The sequence below is a fragment of the Mustela nigripes genome, chromosome 9 (genome assembly GCF_022355385.1).
Source record: "Mustela nigripes isolate SB6536 chromosome 9, MUSNIG.SB6536, whole genome shotgun sequence".
In the NCBI taxonomy this organism is placed as follows: Eukaryota; Metazoa; Chordata; class Mammalia; order Carnivora; family Mustelidae; genus Mustela; species Mustela nigripes.
This window is the reverse complement of record NC_081565.1, coordinates 12006461-12026240: the sequence shown is the minus strand read 5'-3', so window position 1 is coordinate 12026240 and position 19780 is coordinate 12006461. Positions and strand designations below refer to the sequence as shown.

Here is a 19780-nt window from a genome sequence, read left to right as displayed (position 1 = left end):
AGTTACATTTTTCTGGGTTCCACTGAAGATAAGACCCTGAGTTTTTTCACTAGAGTTCTTTGCATTTTATACTTAATAGGAGCAATATCACTTCTTGTAGGATGCCTCCTAGGAGTGAGGTGTTTTACATGCATTACCTTATTTAACTCTTTTTGATTCAGGGACTAGTATCCTTGTTTTAGAGAGGAAAACTTGAGGCTCCAAGAGGTGCAATGCCTTGCCCAAAGACATGATCTGACAAATAGCAGAAAGGTGATTTTAACCCATTCTGTCTCATTACAAAGCCCATGCTTTGCCCTCTACAGCACACATCCTGAGTGTCAAAGAAATATCAGTTATTGGTAAGCTGTGGTTGAAGTACTATTGGCCAGAAGGCTGGATGTTGTGGAGTGTTCATATGTGATCTTTATAAAAGGTTTATGCAGAGAGAGAGAGAGAGAGACATGATAAAGTTGTATCCATGGGATTTTTATTAAAATCTCAAATCCCATAGACTAGGTTAGTTTACTAGTTTAGGAAGAAATAATCCTAATTATAAAGCATGAGGGAAACCAGGCAGAATGGAGAGAAAATGGGAGAAGTCCAAAACAGTGGGCTATCAGAGGTGTCATTCTCTACCAGGCAGGATGTGGTTGGACTTCATCTGTATTCCCAACTTCATCATTGATGTATATGACCTTTGCTTATATCAGATCTTAATCCCACAAGGAAGTGGCTTTGTGGCACATGAACCCTACTCAGTATTGGCCTGTTGAGGGGAGTGAGCAGCCCAAAGGGAGAAATAAAGAAGTCTCATGAAATAGAGGGCAGGAAACTGACACTGATTTGAGCCAACTATCTGCAGGTGGTGCTTCACTAATGTTATCTTCTTGATATTCGCTATTTTCTCATGACTGAGGCTCATAGTCATGTCTCAGATTTGGAGATAAGAAAATTGAGACTCAAAGTGGGTCACTTACCCAGAACTCACAAACATGAGGTGGTATTGTCAGAATGTGAATCTATTTCTAATTGGATTATTTTTCTAATATACCACATGGCACTCAGACATGAAGCTCCACCCTTAACAAGAGAAGCATGAGGCTGGAGAATCAGAGCAGCGTGTCCGAGTTCTTCCTCCTGGGACTCCCCATCCGTCCAGAGCAGCAGGGTGTGTTCTTCACCCTGTTCCTGGGAATGTATCTGACCACGGTGCTGGGGAACCTGCTCATCATCCTGCTCATCAGGCTGGACTCTCGCCTCCACACACCCATGTACTACTTCCTCAGCCACTTAGCCTTCACGGATGTCTCTTTCTCATCTGTCACTGTCCCTAAGATGTTGATAAACATGCATACCCAGGATCAATCCATCCTCTATGCAGGGTGTGTAACACAGATGTATTTTTTCATATTTTTTACTGATCTGGACAATTTCCTTCTCACCTCAATGGCGTATGATCGGTATGTGGCTATCTGTCACCCCCTCCATTATGCCACCATCATGAGAGGAGGGGTATGTATCTTGCTAGTAGCTGTATCCTGGATCCTCTCCTGTGCCAGTGCCCTGTCTCACACCCTTCTCTTAGCCCAACTGTCCTTTTGTGCTGACAACAGCATCCCCCATTTCTTCTGTGACCTTGGTGTCCTGCTCAAGCTCTCCTGCTCAGACACATCACTTAATGAGCTGGTCATTTTCACAGTGGGAGTGGCAGTCATTACCCTCCCACTAATATGCATTTTGATCTCTTATGGCCACATTGGAGCCACCATTCTGAAGGTTCCATCTGCCAGAGGGGTCTTCAAAGCCTTGTCCACATGTGGCTCCCACCTCTCTGTGGTATCTTTATATTATGGGACAATTATTGGGCTTTATTTTTTCCCCTCATCCAGCAGTTCCAGTGAAAAGAACATAATTGCCTCTGTGATGTACACAGTGGTAACTCCATTGCTTAATCCTTTCATTTATAGCCTAAGGAACAGAGACATGAAGGGGGCCCTGGAGAAACTCTTCAACAGGGCAAAAGTCTTATGTCAGTGATATCTCCTCATCTTTATAACAGACGTATGTATTCATGTATCTTCAGATGTTAGACTCCTAATCCTGAGGCCAGTATAGAATAAGTGCTCAGTAAATATTTGATAACTTCAATTACATTCTGTTACAGTTATTGTCTCTTTTCCTACCAGTCCTTTAGTATGAACTGTGAATCCTGAGTTGACAGTACTGATTATTGCTCTTTTCTATTAGATTGTGATATCACATAGCTAATAGAATTTATGTCTCTCCTCTCCTCTGGGAATTTACTAGTTCTTTTCTTAAATGGCTTTTTTAAAAAATGGCTTTTTGTAAAGATTTTATTTATTTATTTGACAGACAGAGATCACAAGTAGACAGAGGCAGGCAGAGATAGAGGAGGAAGCAGGCTCCCCGCTGAGCAGAGAGCCTGATGTGGGGCTCGATCCCAGGACCCTGAGATCATGCTGAAGGCAGAGGTTTAACCCACTGAGCCACCCAGGCACCCCCTTAAATGGCTTTATTTAAGTATAGTTTATGTATAAATGTTATATGTATTTAAAGTATACAACTTGATGTTTTGATATGTACATGTTGTGAAATGATCACTGCAATCAAGCTAATTAATATATCTAACACATCTACATAGTTATCATTTTATTTTATCATTGTGTGTGTGGTGAGGAGATATAAGACCTATTCTCATAGCAAACATCAAGTACACAACACAGTATTGTTATCTATAGTCATCTTTTTTAAAAATTTATTTTCAACGTAACAGTATTCATTGTTTTTGCACACACCCAGTGCTCCATGCAATCCGTGCCCTCTCCAATACCCACCACCTGGTTCCCCCAAACTCCCACCCTCTGCCCCTTCAAAACCCTCAGATTCTTTTTCAGAGTGCATAGTCTCTCATGGTTCACCTCCCCTACCAATTTCCCTCAACTCCCTTCTCCTCTGTAACTCCCCTTGTCCTCCGTGCTATTTGTTATGCTCCACAAATAAGTGGATGTGTTGGAGGGGATGTGGAGAAAGGGGAATCCTCTTACACTGTTGGTGGGAATGCAAGCTGGTGCAGCCACTTTGGAGAACAGTGTGGAGATTCCTCAAGAAATTAAAAATAGAGCAATCTATATTTTTAAAGCCATTCCAATCAAAATTCCACTGGTATTCTTCAAAGAGCTGGAGCAAATAATCCAAAAATTTGTATGGAATCAGAAGAGACCCCAAATCAGTAAGGAAATGTTGAAAAACAAAAATAAAACTGGCGGCATCACGTTACCGGATTTCAAGCTTTACTTCAAAGCTGCGATATAGTGCCCTTCTTCCTCTCTTGTTACATCAGTTGATTTAAAATCTAGTTTGTCTGATATAAGGATGGATACTTCAGCTTTCTTTTGATGTCCAATAGCACAATAAATGATTCCTACCCTCTTGCTTTTAATCTGGAGGTATTTTGGGGTCTAAAATGAGTCTCTTATAAGCAGCATATTGATGGCTCTTGGGGTTTTTATTTTTTTAACAATATAGTTTTATATATTTTTATAGTATACATATTAATGCATGTATATATTATTATGTTCAATTAGCCACTGTATAGTACATTATTAGTTTTAGATGTAGTGTTCAGTGATTTATTAGTTGCATATAACACCCAGTGCTCATAACAGCACATACCCTTCTTAATACCCATCATGTGGTTACTCCATCCTTCCCAACCTTCCCTTCTGTAACCCTATTTGTTTCCCAGAGTCTCTCATGGTTTGTCTCCCTCTCTGATATCTTCCCATTCAGTTCTCCCTCCCTTCCCCTATCATCCTCCACACTATTTCTTATGTTCCAAATATGAGTGAAACTATGGTAATTGTCCTTCTCTGTTTGACTTATTTTACTCAGCGTAATCTCCTCCAGTTCCATCCATGTTGATGCAAATGGTAGGTGTTCATCCATTCTGATGGCTGAGTAATGGATTGCATTGTATATATGAACCACATCTTCTTTATCCATTCATCTATTGAAAGACATCTTGGCTCCTTCCACAGTTTGACTATTGTGGACATTGCTGCTATAAACATTAGGGTGCAGGTGCCCTTTCTTTTCACTACATCTGTATCTTTGGGGAAAATACCTAGTAGTGCAATTGTTAGGTTGTAGGGCAGCTCTATTCCTTATGTATTGAGGAAACTCCATACTGTTTTCCAGAGTGGCTGTACCAGCATGAATTCCCACCAACAGTGTAAGAGGGTTCCCCTTTCTCGACATGCTCACCAACATTTGTTGTTTCCTGCCTTGTTAATTTTTGCCACCTAACTGGTATAAGGTGGTATCTCATTGTGGTTTTGATTTGTATTTTCCTGGTGGCTAGTGATGTTGAATAATTCTTCATGTGTCTGTTAGCCATTTGTATGTCTTCTTTGGAGAAGTGTCAGTTCATGTCTTCTGCCCATTTCTTTCTCTCTTTTTTTGAATTATGTTATGTTAGTCACCATACAGAATGTCATTAATTTTTGATGTAGTGTTCCAAGATTCATTGTTTGTGTATAAAACCCAATTCTCTATGCAATCTGTGCCCTCCTTAATACCCATCACCAGCCTAACTCAGCTCCCCACTCTCCTCCCTTCTAAAACCCTCGGTTTGTTTCTTGGAGTCCACAGTCTCTCATGATTCATCATTGCCCCCCTACTTCATTTTTCCCTTCCTTCTCTTAATGTCCTCCATGCTCTTCCTTATGTTCCAAAAATAGGTGAAACCATTTCTCAACAGGATTATTTGTTTTTTGGGGTGTTGAGTTTGAGAAATTCTTTCTAGATCTTGGACACCAGTCCTTCATCTGTAATGTCATTTGCAAATATCTTCTTCCATTCTGTGGGTTGCCTCTTAGTTTTGCTGACTGTTTTCTTTGTTGTGCAGAAGATTTTTATCTTGATATCTGTTGATTTTTACTGCAAAAATAATTTTTAAAAGTTGTATACATGTTGGAATGGTAAGCAAAGAAAAAAACACCCAGAATAAAATTTTTTCATTTGTTTGGTCTTTAACATTCATTTCAAAAAGCACAAGCATCCAAGTAGATGAAAGGACATATAATATAATATGTCCTTTAATATAATATATCCTATAATAGCAGGATAATTTGAGGAATAATTGCCATGGTTAAAAATCAGAGAAACAAATATTCAATCTCACTAGTAACCAAAGACATGCAAGTAGAACAACATTATTTTATACATAAGAAATTGTTAGTGATTAAAACCAGCAATGACACTAAGATAATGTGTGATGGTTAAGAGCATAGACTCTAGGGGTCATGCAAATCTAGGGTGGAATTCTGTCCCCTGCATTTAGTAGTTGTATGACCTTGGTCAAGTCATTGTTCTCCCTGGACCTCAGTTTTCTCACCTATAAAATGGGAATAAGAATAGTTTCTGTGTCCTAAGCTTGCTGTGAGTATCACTGAGATTGTGTAATGAAAGTGTTCAATAATATTAATAACAGGATTAATTCAATAGTATTCATAAAAATCCAGCAGATGTAACATTTTTAGCAATTGCTCTGTATCAGGCATTATGGCTGTCTTACTCTATATAGGCTGCCTCATTTCACTGAGAGTTTAGGACTTAAGGAGTTTGTTTCATGCTAGGATTACTCTGTTTAGGAAAATCACCAGCAGAAATAGTCACATTATAATTTATACTCCTGACATCTCCCTCAATCCAGTTCTACCTAGGGTATGGAACAGGCATTAAACTGTCTAGTACATAAGCATGAGTTCCTAGGAGGCCTGCCGCTCAGGCTGAAGTGCACTGTATCCCAGAAAGAGGTCTCAGAATCACTCTCCTGAGATCCACATATGAGCTTAACCCCTGGGAAAGAGATGCCCTCTTTCTGTTCCCCCAAGACCTAGCCAGAGTTGGCTGGAGGACAGGCTGCACGATGACACTGAGGTTGGCTCTAATGAGCACTTTGGGAAATGGTGTTCCAGGAGCCTTTAAAACCTTGACAAAGATTCTTGTCTTTTCAGGCCTAGGGGAGTCAAAATTAATCATACACTCCGTGTTCCTAGTGAACCCCAGACTCAACAGACCCCATCTTCACTGACTGAGTCTGAAAGGTCCCAGCACTTCCTCATTGTGAATTATCAAACCAAGAGAGAGAAATGGAAAATCTGAAGATGCCTGACACTGACTCAAGGTCTCACAGGTGAGAATCTGGAAGGGACCACACACACACACACACACACACACACACACACACACACACACCACCCTCTGTTCATAACCCAACAGCTAAGCACAAGTTTCCTGGGTAGATATGAGCTAAGTCTCTGCCTAGGATCACAAGCTTTTCTATGAACCAAAGAACAGAGGATTAAATGTTCACAGAAGCTTCTAAGGTCCCAGTTTCGACAAGGCCACTATCAAATGCCCTCTCACACCAGCTCCCTCCAAACCCTAGGAGAGCAGAAGAACAGAGTAGCTACTTTCAAACCCAAGGAACCAGAGCTTCGCTCCTTTCACCTTCCTTCCCCTGAGGAAATATCAGGGAGATGTGGTACAATTGCAGGGGTGAAGGCACAGGATCTAGAGACACACCTGTGTTTGAATATCATTTACTAGTTATCTGAGCACACCAAATATCTCTGAAGCTCAGTTTTACCATTTACAAGGTTGTCAAGGATACCTACTTTGTAGCCTTGTGAAGAGTAAAGACAAAACCATGAAGGTGTCTGGTATTTAACCAGTCTCAACAAATAGGGGTCATGACAAGAGGCCAGGACAACTGAAGTATAAGCTCCTAGAGCAAATAATAGGTGCTGAAGAGCAGAAGGGGAAGAGGACAAAAGAGAGAGAGTGATGGAGGCAGATGCAGCCTCCTCCCTGTTTAGGGAGGGGAAGGTCCTAGTGATGGATGGGGAGGATGGGATATCACAGACGCTCACTGCCCCCAGCTTATATACCCCGTGCCACCATTTAAGGAAGGGCACAGGGATGGGAGCTGAATGGTGTGGTCAATTTCTAGAGATTGGGGAAGGCAAGTAGAGAGGAGGCTGTTTTGTCTATGTGTGTGTGTGTGTGTGTGTGTGTGTGTGTGTGTGTGTTGGGGGAGAGGCAGCAAGGGAGATCATCTATTTCCTTTCCAACTGGTAAACATAAATGACTTTTCCAATCTTGCCTTCAAGATTATGCTCAATTCTTACCTCCTGCTATAGCCCATACTGACTTCTCTGGCCAAACTAATCTCTTCTCTGGACCCTACTGTAACACAAAAAGCAAAATTTGCATTTGTATGGGTATGGGTATTGTCTTGCCTTCCAGTGTTCCATGGGTGTTTTCTTTCATCCCAATTCTCATTGGCAAGGTCCATGTATTCCCCCCCCCCTTCCCATATAGTTCTGGCTACACAGATACACATCTGTGACTGATCTAGTAATTAAATACTAACATATGGAAGGGCTTTATCTGAACAGATAAGAAGAACTACAAAGGATGGGAAAACCAAGCCAAGTGAACCAAACAGCTGCTTCAGACTTCCTCCTTCTGGGACTCTCTGAGAAGCCAGAGGAGCAACGACTCCTATTTGGCATCTTCCTGGGCATGTACCTGGTCACCATGACAGGGAACCTGCTTATCATCCTGGCCATAAGCTCTAGCCCACACCTTCATACTCCCATGTACTTTTTCCTAGCCAATCTATCATTAACTGATGCCTGTTTCACTTCTGCTTCAGTCCCCAAAATGCTGGCCAACATTCATACCCAGAGTCGGACCATCTCTTATTCTGGGTGCCTTGCACAGCTGTATTTCCTCCTTATGTTTGGTGGCCTTGACAACTGCCTGCTGGCTGTGATGGCATACGACCGCTATGTGGCCATCTGCCAGCCACTCCATTACAGCACAGCTATGAGTCCCCAACTCTGTGTACTAATGCTGGTCATGTGCTGGATGCTAACCAACTGCCCTGCACTGATGCACACACTGCTGCTGACCCGTGTGGCCTTCTGTGCCCACAAGGCCATTCCTCACTTTTACTGTGATCCCAGTGCTCTGCTGAAGCTTGCCTGCTCAGACACTCGCATTAATGAGCTGATGATCATCACCATGGGCCTAATGTTCCTCACTGCTCCCCTCATGTTGATTGTCCTCTCCTATGGCCGCATTTCCTGGGCTGTGTTTGGCATCTCAACTCCTGGAGGGCGATGGAAAGCCTTCTCTACCTGTGGTTCCCACCTCACAGTGGTCCTGCTCTTCTATGGGTCTCTGATGGGTGTTTATTTACTTCCTCCATCAACTCACTCGGCGGAGAGTGAAAGTAGGGCTGCCATTCTCTACATGGTGATTATCCCCATGTTAAACCCATTCATCTACAGCTTGAGGAACAGAGACATGAAGGAGGCCTTGGGTAAACTATTTGGTAATGGAAAAATGTCCCTCTTACCATGACAGGGATGCCTCATCCTGGTATTCCAATCAATCCCTGCCCTTCATTATTTCAGTGATTCCACCATTCTGACTGATTTTTAGGGGAAGATTATCACTAACTCAGGGTTAGGGATGTAATGAAAAGGAGAGTTCCACTCCTTTACTTGACTCTAGAATGAGAACTTCTGTCTCGCTCTCTCTCTCTTGATCCCAGTGAAGCATCCATCACTAAGGGCAGGACACCATTCCCCCTTCCTCACCTCTAAAACCAGATTATTAGCCAGAGTGGACTAAGGGATATGATTCATGTTCTAGAGCCAAGTAACCCTCCCCTTGTGTTCTATGGCACAAGGTAAAGGGATAAGAATACAAACATGTACTGAGTATCTATCAGGTTCCTTACTGTTCTTCATAACAGTTCTTTGAAGTAGGATTGTGAAAAGTGTGAGTCAGAATGTAAACAGCTTCCCCAAACCAGGTAAGCTTGATTCCAATACCCATCCTCTTTTTACCACACCACATTGTGGAGATCATGACAAATACTGAATGATCATGATAAGAAGTAAAGAATTAAATTAATATATAATTTCCATAATATTTTATTTCTTTAACTTAAGAACACTCCTTTCTCTTATTCTAGAGGAAACAGAGTCGATATTTATGTGTGCCTACTGTGTGCCAATTTTCTACTAAGTACATGATTTATCCTCTGAATTTTTTCATAAAAAAATCAAAATACAAATACAAAACCATAAATCAAGTGTGCTAGAAATTTTAGAGCAATAATTTGAAGAAAGTTAGTCTGGTAGAAATGGGTGTTCCAAGAAGCCACAAGCTTAACAAAGATTATTTTTTTGCAGTCGGATTACAGGTTACTATTTTATTTATTTATTTATTTATTTATTTATTTATTTATTTTTCATCATAACAGTATTCATTATTTTTGCACCACATCGAGTGCTCCATGCAAACCATACCCTCTATAATACCCACCACCTGGTTCCCCCAACCTCCCAACCCCCGCCCCTTCAAAACCCTCAGGTTGTTTTTCAGAGTCCATAGTCTCTCATGGTTCACCTCCCCTTCCAATTTCCCTCAACTCCCTTCTCCTCTCCATCAGTTTACTATTTTTTAAATATTTAAATGTTTTGAAAATTCTAGATAAAAATGTTCCCAATATAGATGTTTTTGGAGGCAGGAAATGAAATTTGAGGGCTGGCACAAAAATATTCTAATGACTAGCAAGTCACTCCAGAGAGATAAAGAAGTACCCCCAAACAGAGCTCTCCAAAGTTTCAAGGTCAAGTTCATCCTGGATCAAGTTTTTATTTTTATTTTTTTTCCAAAAGACTTATTTATTTATTTTAGGAAGAGAGAGTGAGGTGGGGGAGGGGCAGAGGGTGAGATAGAATCTCAAGCAAACTCCCCACTGAGCCTGGGGCCCAATGCTGCCTGGATCAAGCTTGCTTTTTTTTTTTTTTTTTTTTTTTTTAAAAAGGAGGGTGTATGAATTGCCTGAGTAGCCCAGACTTTTGAGCATCCAATTCTTGGTTTTGGCTGGGGTGATGATCTCAGGGTCATGAGTTTGAGCCCCATGTCAGGTTCCATGCTCAGTGTGGGGGCTGCTTAATATTCTCTCCCTCTCCCTCTGCCCCTCCACCCCACTTTCTCTCTCTAAAATAAATAAATAATTCTTTTTAAAAAGGGAGGGTGTGACTTTTTGATGTCTCGTACAATAGATCTTGCTTTGAAAGGAAGATCATGAAGGAAGAAGACTGCACCTTTGTATGTTTCCCTTTGACCATCATCCCTTCTCCCCTCTGTCCTTTCTTCTTGGATAGAAGAGGTAGGAAGAACATGACAGCCAGGCAAACCAGACTAGAGCCTCCTGGCCTTGAAGTAGGTTACTTGGCTCTGACTACAGCAATCTACTACCGCAATTTCCAGTAAGAAAGCAAAGCTTAAAAGAGCAAGTTTTGTGTTTGTCAGTAAGCCCCCTTTTTCTGGACCAATTTCCTCCCTGGAATATTCCCACCTCCGTCCTCCTGTCATCCAGGTTCACCATGCTGTTCACCATCTATTCAGTCTGCTTCCTGCCCTGCATTAATAGACTACCCCAGATCAAACTCCCATTCCTGAAGCACTGAGCCAAATATGATTATATCCCTTAAAAGACAGGCACTCAATTTGTAAGTAAGGTTCATTCTTTCAGAGGACCATTCACATTTTGGAAGGTGATCTTTTTAAAACAAATGGATCTCAAATGGATAGGATATTTCTGAAGGTATTTCTGAGTCCAGAAATTTTAGATGCAGGAGCATAGCTAAATATAGGGTGGGTACACCCTACCGGTTTCTCCTTTCCCCATTTTCAAATACAACTGACTCAGAAGATAAAGAGGGATACTGTTCAGGCAAAGTGAATGAATTGGAAAGGAAGCCTGCATACATACTGTAAATCGAGACCCCATAAATTTAAATAGTCACTGGTGCTTTACTTTTTTCCTAGAAGTTACATATGTGTCACCTGTCATTTTAATCAAACTTTAATATGTGTTAACTAGTAAAAGTGTTTCTTTTGTATACAAAAATTTAGAGACTTTAATGACATATCCAAGAATTCCACTATATCTTCTGGGATATAGATAGCTAATTACAACTAATAAAATTCTAAGAATGGAAATAGTCCTTCATATAGTACAGAATAATAATGGAAAGACTTTTGGAAATAACACCATGCCACATTTATACTTTAAAATACTGGGTTTAAAATAATTGGGTTTTTAAATGACAATAATTGATGGTGTATAAAAGCAGATAAAGGAGATATTCTCAAGTGCTACTGAAAGTATAAATTGGCATAGATTTCCAGGAAATAAGTTCATAATAAATATTATGAGCACAAAAATATTTGTACCTTATGACCTACTCTTTTCAAGGAAATAGTACAACAGTATTGTTAAGAATTTATAAATAATGATGTTAGTCATAAGAGAAACAGAAACCACCCAAATTTCAACAACTGCAGCTTGGTTAATTAAATTATACTATGTCAGTACAATGGATAGTGTGTGGACTTTCCAGTTATTTGATAACACATTTTTAACATAGAATAATGTAAACAGGTTTTCCATGACATACACTGGGGCTGTGTCCTGATAAGACCGTTGTAAGTTGAAAATATCCTAAGTGGAAAATTCATTTAATACACCTCACCTCACCTACTGAGCATCATAGCTCAGCCCAGCCTACCTTAAACATGCTCAGAACACTTAGCTTAGTCTACAGTTGGGCAAATCATCTAACACAAAGTTTATTTTATGACAAAGTGTTAAATATCTTATGTACTTTATTGAATAGTATACTGAAAATGAAAAGGAGGATGGTGCTATGGGATGGAATGGTTCCAAGTGTATGGGCTGTTTCCCCTGTTGATCACATGGCTGACTGGGAGATGCTGCTGCTGGCATCCCAAGAGAGCATCATGATATGTGCCACATATTGCTAGCCCAGGAAAAGATCAAAATTCAAAGTACTGTTTGTACTGAATGCATATCACTTTTGCACCATGTACTGTGAAAAAATCATGAAGTTGAACCACCAACCATCTGTATTCTGCTACAAGGGAAAGTAGGGTGCTTTTTAAAGAAAATGAAGTACTTAAAAAAATAAAAGTAATTATTCCATCTGTATTAGAAATCAGTTGTGATGTTTTCATTTGGCACTGAAAAGTTTCCTGTCTAACTACACAAGCATAAGGGGCCTGACATCATAATTATTCCAGCATTAAGTCTACATTTCATTATCTATTTTATTAATCAAGGTTCAGGGTAGCAATAAGAAACCACTTTGGTATTTTAAGCAGAAATTAAGTTAATTTAGGAAATTGGGTCCTTACAAAGTCATTCAGTTTTATAGAATGTCTCTAGGATGTCTTCAGGAATAATCTTAAGAACAGTAATTAGGGGCGCCTGGGCGGCTCAGTGGGTTAAAGCTTCTGCCTTTGGATCAGGTCATGACCCCGTGGTCCTGGGATTGAGCCCCACATCGTGCTCTCTGCTCAGCAGGGAGTCTGCTTCCCCTTCCCTCTCTACCTGCCTCTCTGCCTACTTGTGATCTCTGTCCATCAAATAAATAAATAAAATCTTAAAAAAAAAAAGAACTAATAATGTGACCAATGTGAAGTACTACCATCTCTTATGTAATCAAGAAGGTGGGGAATCAGAAGGTTGCCACTGGAACTATTGAATTCAAGAGAATATCAGTGCAGCTGTGACCCAAATAATGGGAATCAACATCAAAACTACCTCTTGATATCAACTAACTTGATGGCTGGACCCAGAAAAGTGGGATCCAGTTACTATTCTCAATGTAACTGCCTCTCAGCATTATGTAACTACTGATTGGACACTGAAATTCTGCTATTGAAAAAATGCTCCATTAATGCATCTGTCAGTAGAAAAGGCAAAAACAAAAACAAACAACAACAACAAACAAATGCCCTTCATCTCATTTCAATATTCCAAATTTCACATAAGTGCATCTATTCAATAGAACTAAATTCATATCTAGGACCTGACCTGCAAAGGAGTCTGGGAAAAGTATTCCTTTCTTCTTTCCAGCTTTTGAAATATAGGAAGGTAGAGCAGAACAAGGTCAGATTGGATGGAGAGTGCCAGCTGATTATTTCTCAAATATTTATTAATAAAAAAATGGACTCTGAAAAACAATCTGAGGGGTTTGAAGTGGCAGGGGGGTGGGAGGTTGGGGGAACCAGGTGGTGGGTATTAGAGAGGGCACAGATTGCATGGAGCACTGGGTGTGGTGCAAAAATAATGAATACTGTTATGCTGAAAATAAATAAAAAATAAATTTAAAAAGAAAAGAAAAAAATTAAAATATTGAAGAACAACTTTTCTCTTCCCCTAAATTGATATGTCTGATCTGCAGTAATTTACATTCTTCTATTGTCAAGGCAGAGGAACAAAGTTCTGAGATATTTAGTACTGAGTACTGATATTTAGTACTGAGATATTTAATATTTAGATATTAGAGTTTTCAGGGCATATGGATTGGTGCTAAAGACCATAACATGCCAAGAGCACTCACAAAAAATATGGAAAAGGAATTCCCAGGAAAAGGGTAAATATTTCGATAGTCAAACTAAAGATCATGCTCTAAGTCTGCATTTCCATCAACAGTGTAAGAGGGTTCCCCTTTCTCTGCATCCTCACCAACATCTGTCATTTCTTGACTCATTTTAGCCAATTTTCAGCCATTCTGATTGGTGTGAGATGGTATCCTATTGTGGTTTTGATTTGTATTTCCCTGATGCCAAGTGATGCTGAGCACTTTTTCATGTGTCTGTTGGGCATCTAGATATCTTCTTTGCAGAAATATCTGTTCATGTCTTCTGCTGAATGCTTGATTGGATTATTTGTTCTTTGCGTGTTGAGTTTGATAAGTTCTTTATAGAATTTGTATTTCTTATAAAGACTAGAATCCAGAATATATACAGAGGACAAGCAACCTAATTATTTATAAAAGTACATGTAAAAGAATTAAACAGGTATTTCATGAAAGAAGATACATAGCAAATCAGCATGTGTAAAGACACTCCACATCATTGGTCATTAGACAAATGGAAATGAAAGCCACTAGAACATATGGTGATGAACCCACTAGAATGCCTTAAGTTCCAACAACAGCTGGTGAGGACGTTGGAGAGTGGAATTCTCATACATGCTGGTAGTAATGCAACTGTTGAGCCATTCTGGGCAACAGTTTGGCAGTTTATCATAAAGTTAAAGATACACTTGACCCAACAATTCCACTCCTAAGTACTTAGCCAAGACAAACAAAAATGTCACACAAAGACTTGTATGTGTGGCTATTCATATACACACACAGAGGGAGCAAAGGTGACCTTACAGTGAGTGAAAGTGATATGCAGTGAAGAAAGGATGGCCTTTCCAACAAATGACACTAAAGGAACTGTGTGTCTTTATGGAAGAAAGATGAATTATAACTCTCAGTATTAAAAAAATTACTTCCAGAGGGATAATAATAGATCTAACTATATATAAGGTAAAAGACAAGAGCATTTTGGAAATAACATAGAATATTTTTATATATTTGGCCAGATTAACACAAAATACAAAGATTACTCATCATCAAGGAACAAACAGATAGCTAAAGTATATTACATTTATGATTTGTTATTCATCAAAATATATCATTTATTCCATTTAGACAGTGGAAGGGCAACACACAGAGTAGAAGATTCTCTCTCTCACTCCCTCCTTTTTGCTTTTCCTCTCTCCTTATCTATCCATCTATCTTTAACAAATAAATCAAATTCAGAATACAGGAAAGATCCTTCAAATCAACAAGAGAAAAGAAAGAAAATGCAATAGAAAAATAAGCACGTGATTTGAATAGCTACTTCACACAAGAAGATTTCCAAATGAAAAATGTACATATTAAATGGTGTTCAAATTCAGATGATATAAAAGAAACCCAAATTGAAAACCACAATAAGATACTATTACACACCCACCAGCATTGTGAACATTTAAAAGATTAACAATCTGAGTCTTACAGAAGATGTAGAACTAAAACCTCCTTAGGCTACAAATGGGGGTATGCATTGCTATAAACCCTCTGGAGTGCCACTGGGCAGTACCCTCAAATATACTCCCCATGCCACAGCATTTGCATTCCTTGTCATGTAATCAAGAGAACTACATATATATGCCTCTCAAAAGATATTTACAAGAATATGCACATCAGCCTTATTCATAATAGTCCCAAATTGGAAAAAACCTAAATGCTCACCCCCATTATAATGGGCTAGAAATCGAGGTATAATCACATAATGGAATTCTAAACAGAACCAAAATAAAATAAACCAAATATATATTAAATGTTTGGTGAATGTCACAAATAAATCACCCAAAACTGATAAATTGGTTTACATTAAAATTCAGAATTTCTGTTTGATAAGACTCTCGTTACATTTTTTTTAAGATTTTATTTATTTTATTTGACACAGAGAGAGAGAGAGAGATCACAAGTAGGCAGAGAAGCAGGGAGAGAGAGAGAGAAGCAGGCTCCCTGCCAAGCAGAGAGCCCAATGTGGAGCTCAATCCCAGGACCCTGAGATCATGACCTAGACTGAAGGCAGAGGCTTAACCCACTGAGCCACCCAGGTGCCCCTCGCTCATTACATTTTATTGTAAGGGCCTGATTAGCCAGAGGGAGCCATTTGTAGTGAACTTGGATTGACCCTGCCCCTCCCAGAGGAACTTACTTGCAAAGACCTGATACAAGGGTGGGCCAGGCTGGGTGGAGACATCCAATCAGTAGGGCACGCATATATTTACTATGGTAAATTGAAATTCAATTGGCCACCCGTATTGCCGACCTAGCATGACTGTGCAGTTTTCCCTGTGTATTGCAATTTCATTGACCACCTGTGTATAGCCAAGCTCAACCACCTCTATAATTAGTCTGTGATGCTGGGAAGGGTCATTGCCTCTTTGTAAGAGGTGGCCCCAGCCGGTCGGTTTGATTCTTGATGCTTGGCATGAAATAAAGCTTTGCTTGACCTTCGCTTTGTATCAGCCTAGTTCCTTTGTTCACGGACCCATTATTGAGGGACCCTAACAATGGGGGCTCATCCGGGATCAAACAACAAGAACTGAGCTAGCATCAGAATTTCTAGGGAAAAGCCTCTGGAGGTAAGATCACGGGATCCTATCTGTCTGGTTACGGAGCTCCAGGGTATGTCCCACTGGGGAGAAGCTGGACGCAGCCATGTTCCCCAGCTGGAGTGGATGCAGGGATGCCCCTTCCCTCTACTGGTAGATCAACAGGGGTTTCGAATCCCCCTTGATGGTCAGGGGGTTTGAGTCCCCCTAGGTGGTCACTGGGGGTTCGAATCCCCCTGGGCAGTCAGGGACCTGCTGGGGGGTTCGAGTCCCCCTAGGCAGCCAGAGGATTGCCAGGGGGTTGGGGTCCCCCTGGGCAGTCAGGGGCCTACCAGGGGGTTTGAGTCCCCCTGGGCAGTCAGGGGCCTGCCAGGGGGTTCGAGTCCCCCTAGGCAGTCTCTGGGGGTTTGAGTCCCCCTAGTGGTCTCTGGGGGTTCGAGTCCCCCTGGGCAGTCTCCAGGGGTTTGAGTCCCCCTGGGTGGTGGGGGCATTTGAGTCCCCTAGGGACTCAGTCTAGGTCTCCAGGGGTTCGAGTCCCCCTAGGCAGTCGGGAGGTTTGAGTCCCCCTAGGCGGTCACCAGAAAGTCCCCAATGGTGGCAGGTTCTGGGTAAGGACTGCTAGGTCTGTGGTTGTCTTTGTGTTGTCTTTTTGTTGTCTGTTGTGTTGTTTGTTGTGTTTGAAGGAAAGGGGCAAGCAGAGAGTAAGGGGACTCTGACTTTCATCTCTCTGCTCCTCATAATATATGTGGAGCTTCTCCCTCACTCATTTCCTGTGTTAAGGGCTATAACTGGAGCCAACTGGGGTTAGTCTAACTTGAGACAGAGACTTTAAGGAATATTCCCAAGCAGCTGCTGAAACTCCCTTTGTTTCGGGGAATTCCTTGCCTTCTGTGGCATGATGTGGACTGCCTAACCCCTCCCCCTTGCTGGTGGGAAAGCATGGTATCTGAAGTGGAGTGGGCCCAGGTGGAACGTGAAATCTTTTAGCAAAGAGATGACTGAACTGATGGTTGATTGTCTGTCTCAGGGATTTAGTGGGTAATTGTTAAAGTGGCTTTCAGAGTCTTTGGTAACCTGAAGCTTTGAAGTTTTGCTTGAATGACAAATGGGATAAAATGCTAGGGCGCTGGTTGCTGGAACTGGGTTTGTGCTTTTGAAATCTGTTGATAAACATGTTTTGTGCTTAATTGCTATTGCAACAGTTCACAATTGGTTAATATTTAGTCTTCACTAGAGATTGAGATGTTTCTAAGAAAATGTAAATGGTTTTCTCTTTGCCTGCCTAGAATTGTAAATGAGATCTCTTTGACTCATAAGACTTTTCCTTGATATGCTAAGTTACTCAGGAAGTACTGCTAAATCAATGATTTGGGTTACATTTGGGTAAATGCTGTAACTACTCCAGAGGTTCTATACATTTCCTAAAGTTTTAATGTTTTGATAGGGGTCATCACTTGATATTTAACCATATCTATTCTGAGTTTTTGTCATTTGTAATTGTTTTAATTCTCTTGTAAGAAGAATTCCGCCTTAAAGGAAATACATATGGGAGACTTTCAGAACAAATACAGGTCTTTGATATGTTGAAATCCTGGAACTGAAATGGGTAAGAATTTCCAGAAGTAAAAGCTGCACTCAGACTAAACCAGAATTAGGACGGTGACTCAAGGTAAGAATGAATCTCCAGGAGCTTTCCTAGAAAGGCCTATTGAAACCTATAAAATGTATAGCCTGATCAACCCTGAGGCACCCAAAAATCAGAGGGCAGTGAATCTTGCTTTTGCCAGTCAGTCAGCCCCAGATATAAGGAGGAAAGTTCAGAAAATTGAAGGATTTGAAGGGAAGAATCTGACTGAGTTAGTGGGAATAGCAGAAAAGGTGTTTACCAGCTGCTTCATTTGGGACAAATTCCTTTTCTGCTATCCCATCTACGACAGGGATGAACAGGAGGACCCTAACATTATGAGGACCATAACACACAGAAGGGTTAGAATATGGGACAACATACTTGGGCCAAGACAATCTCAAGTTCAGATGAAAAAACAGATGCCTGGACATTTTACCCAGGAAGTTATATTTAACTTCCTTCTGAGTTACTGACTGCCGTGACTAGAGTGACAGTATCAAGGCCAGATGAAATGCCAATTGAATATTACCCCCCACCTTAAAAGACCACCAGAGACGTGAGTCAAAGCCAATCAGCAAGGGTCGTTTATTGCAGGTTCGAACCTGGACCTCTGCGCCGCTCGTTGCCGATAACGCCGAGAGGTCCAGAGCTGGGTTGGTGCAGGGTTTTTATAGACAGGTACAAACAAGTTTCGGGTGGGGCTGAGCTGATTGATTGACAGTTTGAACAGGCATACTTGGCGTCAGTGAATTGGGTCAGGGGACCCCGCGCAAAAGCAGACAAAGCAATCTTACAGAAGCAGAACTGGCCGGTTAGCCCACGCATGCTGAAAAAAGCACTATCAGGATATTGAAGGCCTGGTTACTATCAAGTAAAGACAATTGGGAGTCTCCTGGTGGAATGTTACACTCCTGCTATCAAGCATCCTTGTTAATGAGATTTAGGTTTAAAAGAAATTTAACTTTATTTACTTTTCCTTCTACCTCCGCCTCCTTCCGTTTTTCATGGAGGGGAGGGTGACATTAGGGCTTGAGGAACTGAGTTCTGTGTCCCTGGAAATTGGGCTATTGATAAGGTAACTTCTTTGTTTGTAAATCTCAAGGACATTTGCAAACCAAGGGAGACTCCTGTCTTGCAGGATTGTGATCTCAGCAAGTTAACCATTTATCATTTTATGGCAGTCAGGGGTGCCTGAGGAATGCCACACATATGGAGGGGAGTGGGTGAAGGGGGGGGGTGCGAGGCGCCAGCCTTTGCTTTGTCCTCAGTCAGCCTCCTGCTCCTTCACAGAGAAGTAACCCCCAAGGTGAAGGACAAAGGGAACACTCTCTGGAGTGTGCATGTAGAACAGGGCCACACTGGAAAACAGTGGTGCCCTCCTCTCCTTAGGGATTCAGAGACAATTAGTTCTCTGTTCCCACTAAGGAGAACACTGCAGCTTTCTGGTAAGTATTCCCAGCGTGGGTCCCCATAGGCCCTCTCAGTTCCATTTACTATGACTCCAAAAATCCACCCCACAGTTGCCTACCACACTCGATTTCATTTCCATCACATAAGGGGCACAGCCTGAGCCTCCAGATGGAGCTGTGATGGGAATTTGCATTGTCCAAGGACAAAGTGTTTGGGCCACAGAAGCCCACTGCTCAAAAACATGTGAGATTGGTTGAGAACGGTTGAGACAGTGCTGAATCAGAGTTCACATCAGAGTTCAAGTCTGGACTTCACTACTTACCAGCTGCTTCATTTGGGACAAATTCCTTCACCTCATTTTCCTTATCTGAAAAACAGAGAGTTCACCTAATAAGACAGTGAAAATACAACCAGGTAAGTAAAGCCATTGCAGCACAGTGCACCTGGCAGGTAACAGTCAATACTCATTCACACTCCATGTTGTGATCACTGAGTCATTTCGTAATAAACCCACAGCTAATAGCTGGCCTTCAACACCCACGTCCGTACTGCTGAGGACTAAGTCATTCCTGTCCCCTGTTCTGGGGGGAACAGACTAGAAAATGAGATTATGC

The 19780-nt window shown here is 41.2% G+C and overlaps 2 protein-coding genes across 2 annotated transcripts; both read left to right on the top strand.

Annotated features, from left to right (window-relative positions):
* The first annotated feature begins 1077 nt into the window (after window positions 1-1077).
* Window positions 1078-2019, top strand: LOC132025024 (olfactory receptor 1J4). Its single transcript, XM_059412208.1, has one exon. It carries the CDS (start codon window positions 1078-1080, stop codon window positions 2017-2019), a length of 942 nt encoding a protein of 313 aa, XP_059268191.1.
* Window positions 2020-7443: 5424 nt separating this feature from the next.
* On the top strand, window positions 7444-8439 carry LOC132024970 (olfactory receptor 1N2). Its single transcript, XM_059412158.1, has one exon. It carries the CDS (start codon window positions 7486-7488, stop codon window positions 8437-8439), a length of 954 nt encoding a protein of 317 aa, XP_059268141.1. The 5' UTR covers window positions 7444-7485.
* The last annotated feature ends 11341 nt before the right edge of the window (window positions 8440-19780 follow it).

Coding starts and splice junctions, on each gene's coding strand:
- LOC132025024 (XM_059412208.1), top strand. CDS start 1,078: ATGAGGCTGGAGAATCAGAGCAGCGTGTCCGAGTTCTTCCTCCTGGGA.
- LOC132024970 (XM_059412158.1), top strand. CDS start 7,486: ATGGGAAAACCAAGCCAAGTGAACCAAACAGCTGCTTCAGACTTCCTC.